General features: G+C 33.8%; 1 protein-coding gene across 1 annotated transcript; it reads left to right on the top strand.

Annotated features, from left to right (window-relative positions):
• The first annotated feature begins 1,837 nt into the window (after window positions 1-1,837).
• On the top strand, window positions 1,838-8,119 carry trappc4 (trafficking protein particle complex subunit 4). Its single transcript, NM_200764.1, is given in 5 exon segments — window positions 1,838-2,035; window positions 2,130-2,304; window positions 4,441-4,544; window positions 4,632-4,758; window positions 7,494-8,119. Coding segments are annotated over 5 exon segments (660 nt in total). The 5' UTR covers window positions 1,838-1,860; the 3' UTR covers window positions 7,573-8,119.
• The last annotated feature ends 64 nt before the right edge of the window (window positions 8,120-8,183 follow it).

Genomic DNA, 8,183 nt, shown 5'->3' with positions numbered 1-8,183 from the left:
CTTGCAAGAGATAAAAGCTGACTGGATGTAAAAACAATACATGAAAAAAATAAAAATAAAAAAATAGCATAACGGCCCACATTTAAAAAATGGTCCAGCCCATCTGGCATTTGCCAGAATTGCCCGATGGCCAGTCCGTCCCTGAATGTATCTTTACTAAATGTTTTGATTGTATATTTTATGTTTATTTATACTTATCCAGCACTGTCTGGGAAACATCCATACAAACTCATTTACACACACTCATACACTACAGCCAAATTAGTTTACTCAGTTCATCTATAGCACATGTCTTTGGACTGTGGGGGAAACCGGAGCACCCGGAGGAAACCCATGCAAACACAGGGAGAAAATGCAAACTCCACACAGAAATGCCAGTTGGGACTCAAACCAGCAACCTTCTTGGTGGAAGGCGATGGTGCTAACCACTGAGCCACCGTGTCCCAGGAAGATGCTGTTTTGTAACATGAGAAACTGTATTTGTGCATGACTGGAGACATCCAGGTTCTCTCTGTATTCAGGACAGAGACAGAAAGTGTGCAGTGACATAACAAGCAGCTGACCACATCTATCAATATCTGACTTCCCTCTGCCAGCAAAGACAATGACGGGTTTCATCTCACATTTAATGCATGTCTGCAGCAAATATAGCAAACTAAATCCATAGAGTGAAAACCCAACAAAGTTTTAAAGCAGTTTGCTATTGAGTTTGTGTCTTTTTTTTTTTTTTTTGCCATGAGACAATAAAACTGAGACCTTATAAAAAAGGATGTCATAAGGATTAGAAATGTAGCCTGATGCTCAAGCTTTACATTGTATAGTTTCCATGTCTTGTGTCACATGCTGAGTTTGTGTTTCAGTTTTGCAATAATAATTTTAACTGCATTACAAAGCAAAATGTCTCTGTCAAAATGCCACATTACCACAATGTCCATTCGGACATAATAGCTTTTATAATAATATTATCACAGTATTGCTGCCAAAAAAGTTTAGCCTATTCTAATAGGGTTAGCTAACATAAATAACTCATTCATTCATTCATTCATTCATTCATTCATTCATTCATTCATTCATTCATTCATTCATTCATTCGTTCATTTTCTTTTCAGTTTAGTCCCTTTATTAATCTGGGGTCGACACCGCAGCATGAGCTGCCAACTTATCCAGAATATGTTTTACGTAGCGGATGCCCTTTCAGCTGCAACCCATCACTGGGACACATCCATAGACACTCATTTACACACACACTACAGGCAGGAAACCCATGTGAACGCGGAGAGAACATTCAAACTCCACACAGAAATGCCAACTCACATTTAAGGGATAGTACAGCTAAACATTTTGATTTACTTAGGTTTTCTATTTACACTCCCTCAATTGATTCCAAGCCTTTATGGGTTTTTTTTCCTTCTGTCCAGCACTAAAGAAGGTATTTTGAAGAATGTTAGAATCTGGTACTGGTATCCAAAACATAAAACTATGGAATTCAATGATTACTGGTTTCAAACAATTTGATATCATCTTTATCAGAAGAAAAAAATACTTTTTTGGAGGTTTGGAGCAAGTCAAGGGGGAATAAATGTCAGATTTTTTAGTTTTGTGTTAACTATTCCTTTAACATAAGGGTCCACCAGGGGGCAACCACTCGGCAGGCAGGCTATTATGGAAAATTAATTTTTATCACCAAAAGCCTCATTAATAATTTACAACAAACTGAATACAAATAAACACTACACATCAATCCCAACGTTGTCAAATTAAAGCACAGTCTGCTCTAAATAATTTTGTTTTAAATGTATTTACTTATTTTGTCTACGTCATAAAGTCACATGATCGCCCGAATGACAGTCAGGAAGAAAGATGGCGATCTTCAGTGTGTATGTTGTCAATAAAGCTGGTGGACTTATTTACCAGTACGATAATTATGTACCTCGAGCTGAAGTGGAAAAAACATTTAGCTTTCCGCTCGATTTAGTGTTAAAGATTCACGATGAGAAGGTTGTCGTGTCATTCGGACAGCGGGACGGAATCAGAGGTGTGTGTGCAAAACATCACACGGGTAAATGCACATTTATAGGTTCTTTCCGTCTGTTTTGGTCAATTACATGATGTGTTTTTCTTTTATGAAGTGGGTCATGCGGTTCTGTCCATTAATGGGGTAGACGTGAATGGTAAATTCACTGCGGAAGGGAAGGAGATTCAGGAGTATCTGAGAGATCCTGCAAACTATCCAGTGTCCATCAGATTCGGCAGACAGAGACTCTCTTCAAACGAGAAGCTCATGCTGGCCTCAATGTTTCACTCGTGAGTAACACTTACATTTATTTATTTTACGCCATTGTCTTTATTTTATTAATGTTTTTTCTAACATGTAAATTTAACATTGAATGATATTCTGCTTATATCTTATCAAGGTAAAGTTGGTTTATTCACACATTCGTTCAATGACAGCTTGTGACACGGTTGCTGTATTGTTTACCATACTACTTTGAATATTCGGTCAGAAATAGTATGCACGTATGACTTAAGCAACATTAGCACTATTTAATCGTGAACAATGTTGCACTTTGATAGTCTTTGGTAGTCTATTTTTGGGTGAAAACAGTATTTTCCTGATTAACTTTAATGTTCTTTTTAAAATTATATATATATATATATATATATATATATATATATATATATATATATATATATATATATATATTTTTTTTTTTTTTTTTTTAAGTACCCTTTTTTTACTCAAAAAGAATGAATAAATAAATGAAAAAGAACACTTTTGATGTACAGTTGAAGTAGCCCTCTCTTATTTATTTATTTATTTTTTTATATTTCCCGAATAATGTTTAACAGTGAACATTTTGCTTACTTGCTCACTATGTCTAATAATATGTTTTTAATTAAATAAGCAGTTTAAGATTTTTTCTAAAACCATTTTAAGGTCAAAATTATTAACCCTTTAAGCTACATTTTTTTGATAATCTACAGAACAACCATCTTTATACAATAACTTGCCTAATTACCCTTATCTACCTAGTTAACCTTAACCTAGTTAAGCCTTTAAATGTCACTTTAAGCTGTATAAAAGTGTCTTAAAAACCTAGTCAAATCTTATTTACTGTGATCATGGAAAGATAAAATAATCCAGTTATTAGAAACGAGTCATTAAAGCTATTATGTTTAGAAATGTGTTCAATTTTAGGACAAAATATAAACGGGGTTGATAATTCAGGGGGCTAATAATTCTGACTTCAACTTTATAGAAAGAAATACTAAAATGTAAAGCTTTATTTGAAATTTATTGTTTTTATGCTTAAAATCCATGTACTGTATATTGCCTTCAAGAAGTTTAGGGTCGGAACGATTTTGCTTTTGTTAAATATCTTTGCATATCAATAACAAAATAAAACAGTAAAATGTGAACATTTTTAAATGTTTTCTATAACATGCAGTTGGATTCAGAATTATTAAACCCTCTTTGATTTTTTTTTTTCTCTTTTTAAAATATTTCCCAAATGATGTTTAACAGAGCAAGAAAATTTTCACAGTATGTCTGATAATATTTTTTTTTCTTCTGGAGAAAGTCTTATATTTTATGTCGTCTAGAATAAAAGCATTAAAAAAAAACATTTTAAGGTCAAAATTATTAGCCCCTTTAAGTTTTTTTTCCCAATAGTCTTCAGAACAAACTATCATTACACAATAACTTGTCTAATTACTCTAACCTTCCTAGTTAACCTAATTAACCTAGTTAAGCCTTTAAATGACACTTTAAGCTGTGTAAAAGTGTCTTAAAAAAACCTAGTCAAATATTATTCACTCCCATCATGGCAAAGATAAAAGAAATCAGTTATTAGAAATGAGTTATTAAAACTATTATGTTTAGAAATGTGTTAAAAAAAAATCTTCTCTCCGGTTAACAGAAATTGGGGAAAACATAAACAGGGGGGCTAATAATTCTGACCTCAACTGTATATTTAAATAATTATGTATTTTATTCCTAGTTCATTACTTCAGTCTTAAGTGCCATGTGATCCTACAGAAATCAGTCCAACATAATCAGTCTAAATATAATCAGTCAGAAATCAGTCTAATGTAATATAATTTCCATTCAAATTTCATCAAGGTCATGAATACATCAACATTAGTTCTGCTTAATGTTTTTGTTTGATCCATTATTTCAGAAATTCAGAAGTAGAGCAATTGTTTACATCTTTTGTAACTTGTTTATCATTATATCGCATCCTCGCTGAATAAGATGATTAATTTCTTTAAACGTTACTCAACCTACACTTTTGAACAACAATATAGTACTTGCATAGACCATTATCATCATAATCACAAGCACAACGATGTTAAATATTATACAAAATTCTCAGTTTTTCTTTCCAATTATATTCTATGTGTTTATCATGTAATTATTTTTTCTATTTCTCTCCTAAGGCTCTTTGCTATTGGATCACAGTTGTCACCAGAAGTTGGCAGCTCTGGCATTGAAATGCTGGAGACAGATATGTTTAAACTGCACTGCTTTCAGACACTCACAGGTTGACATTTTCCACTGTTAAAACGATATTTTAATCTGAGGCGCTGAAGAAAACCACAGTAGTTCTGACAGATTTTTATTTTGACAGGTATAAAGTTCATTGTATTGGCAGACCCTCGACAGTCTGGCATCGATGCCCTGCTTAGAAAGATTTATGAAATCTACTCCGACTTTGCACTGAAGAACCCGTTCTACTCTTTAGAGATGCCTATCAGGTGTGTAATATCTTTATTTATATTTTTGTACTAATTTTAAAGGCATTACAGTTAAAGTACTCTACCTCAGGCCATTAAACATATGTGTTAACACATTTATCTATACTTAGTTAATTATACATTATACTGTATTAATGTTTACTCTTTTGCATGCTCCTTAATTGCCTATTCTGTTTAAATTATTTTAGTTAATTTTTTTAGAGCTGCACGATATTGGAAAAATCTGACTTTTTGCGATTTATATATTGCGATATCAAATTAATCTCACCCCATGGATTTAAAAAGCTCTATTTGGAAAGAAATTATTTATTTGGATTGGTTAGGATGATTCTCCAGGGGATTTGATTGTGCATAAAATATAATAAAACAAATTATAAGCATAGGTAGCAAAGATAAAAGCGAAATAAACCGTGCTTTATGGGTTTCTGTGGAGTCTTAACTGTTTTCAGGTTATGAAATTGAATAATCAATTGTAAAATAACTGTTTCCATTGTATGAGTAATTCAATAAAATTAATCGTTATTAAAGTTACAAACGGTCAAATTTCTTTTGACTGAATGCTTTAACCTCTCCTGAAATGCTCACAGTCACAGCCTTTAAAAACATATGCAATAATAGTATTTGCAATATATCATATCATTACATAAGTAAATCCTTTAAAAACAAATAATAAGAAATATAACTTTTCTAAGCAAATATTATATTGTTAGAAATATCATTGGCGCAAGATTCCACAACTATATCGCATATTGTATATTTTGTCAGTGTCATGAATTCCTATATATAATAAACTTTCACTCATTTATGGTGAAACTTTGCATTGACTCCACATGCAATCTCATCTGTTTCAGGACTCGCAACATTTCAAAATCCCTGCCCTCTTCAACTTTTGGGAGCCCGAATTAAATTCAAGTGGCCCGAATAGAAAATACATTATTTACTAAATAAAAAGAGATGCATACAGTTTATTTGCTAAAAAAAAATTATAATTGCAGTCATTATAGGCTACATATATAGTTTTGAACATTACCTAATCTTATGTATTAATTTATTTTCATTCATTCCCTGGAAAAGAATTGTGTTAAAAACTGGTAGGACTACCTTTTTGGTTAGTTTTTTTATCTATTTGGTTCCAAATACCAGTTTTGACAACACCAGTTTGCGCAAACCCAAATTCAAATGGTAGTAGCTTTTCAAGGCATAAAAGGGCATGCAGTATAATTACCCATTTTGTGAGAGAATGCAAGTAATAGGCTATATTTTTCCTTCTTTAAGATAGCCTGATGGGCAGGGTGGATTAACCAAAACTTAACTTGAATGGAAAACAATACCCTGTGACACCAAGCTAATAGTTTTGTTAGCCCTGTGTTTTGATCAATTATAATTCCAAAATGTAAACTTAACAAAACACATCCTGTGATGTGACTAGATATCAATGCTGAAACTATATATTGTGCAGCCCTAACCTTAAACACCTTTTGTCATACAGTGTGGACAGAATCTTGTGAATCTTGAATATGTAGGTTGTACGTTTTCTTCAGTAAAGAAGATATTTAGCTGAATCCGTGGTCCCTGGTGATTTGTATTATGTCAATGGGCATTTTTGAGATTAAAAATAAACACATATAAACAACTCTGAATCAATCCTGGCAAAGAGCTTAGAATGACCAAGAGGCGACACTCAATTGAACGTTCCATTGCAACAGCCCCGGATTCCACCATTTTGGAGTGAAAGCTATCGGCCGTCCATTGAATCTTATTGCTGTCGCAATGTTAAGCAGCTGCTTTGTTTTTTATGTATTTATTTAAAAAGCGCATTAAAGCTGAGATACAACCTGAAAGACGACAATACAACACTTACTATCACAATCATCAGCACTTTTAATAGTTTATTTTACAGGCCAGGCCCAGATTGGCCATTTGGGAGGACCGGGAGAGTTCCCGGTGGGCCGTTCCATTTTTTGGCCACGAGGGCCGGTGTTTCTAGCTGCTTGCACTCTCAGCAGTCGCACTTTTTTTCATTTATTTATTTATTTGACCATAGCCTCACTCTGTTTATTCATTATTTGGCCGCAGCTCCGCTCTTCTTATTTATTGTCTCGCAGCCCCTTGAGAAAAATGCAGCCTGCAGGGTAATGATGATGTAACTACCATTCCGGCCACACAAGTGTAACAGTGCCATTGTGGTCCAGTGGTCAGCACGTTACGTTACGACGTCGTCGATCCGTGTTCAATTCTCACCTGAGTAATTTATTTTTTTTTTTTTCATTTTTATTGTTAAGACATATAAAACTGTAAGGTTGTTGAACATTTGAAGTTCTAAAGCAGTTGTTTTCTTGAAAAAGACGTGATAGTGTCATTAGAAACTGAATTGGAAATGACCTTATTTTAATATAGTAAGTCATGAACTGAGGTGGGCCAGTCTAAGGCTTGAAACTCCTGGGCTGAAAAGGAGTCCCACTCCGGCCCTGTTACAGGCTTATATGCTGTAGTTCTATTGGAGTTTTCATTCCAAAATGGCCGCCGCGCCATCTAGTGACTGTTTGCTAAATTGCACTAGAGTGTCGCCTCTTGGTGATTCTGTGCTCTTTGATCCTGGTCTTTTGAAAGGCCTGAGGGGAATTAAAATGAACGGTGAATTTTCAGTTTTGAATGAACTACCCCTTTCATCATAGCAATGTATGGAGTTTAAAGTGTAGTGTATAACAAAAAAACAATGCTTAATTTTCTTTCAGATGTGAACTATTTGACCAAAACCTAAAGAGTGCCCTGGAAATAGCAGAGAAAGCAGGGACGTTTGGACCAGGGTCCTGAATTGAACTGTCCAGAAGTACAGCCAAAGTATTTCCATCAACTTTTTAAGGAAAACAAACAAGACTTTTTCACAAGCTCAAATAATTTAACCCTGGACTATTATACACTGTTCCTCAAATTAAGTCTAAAATTTACAGCGAGAACTGTTTCACATTAATTTTGTAAATAATGTACATGGATGCAGTTTGTTTGCAATATTCATGCAGAACCTCGAAAGAAAATGGTGCAGCTCAACAAATGTTCATTGAAGTATGTTTATTACCATCTATACAAGTATCATTGATGTGGCGTTTGTGTTTGTGTGTGTAATTTACTCCCTGTTAACAGAAAATGAAAAGTCTAAACCTTGGATCTGTAGTTTGGGTCCAAAATGTGCTCAAAGAGAAAATATTTTAATTCTGTCATCATTTACTTTATGTTGGAAACCGGTAACCATTGCATCCATAGTATTTGTTTCTCCTACTATAGAAGTCAATGGTTACTCGTTTTTAACATTCTTCAAAGTATCTTTTTTGTGTTTAACTTAACAATAAAATCTTTAAACTGGTTTGAAATGCGTCAATGGTGAGAAAATGAGGACAGAATTACCATTTGGGTGGGTGAACTATCCC

Source organism: Danio rerio, chromosome 15 (assembly GCF_052040795.2).
Source record: "Danio rerio strain M-AB ecotype USA chromosome 15, GRCz13ab, whole genome shotgun sequence".
NCBI classification, from domain to species: domain Eukaryota; kingdom Metazoa; phylum Chordata; class Actinopteri; order Cypriniformes; family Danionidae; genus Danio; species Danio rerio.
Note: the sequence above shows the minus strand (reverse complement) of the source record. Positions and strands in the feature narration are given on the sequence as shown.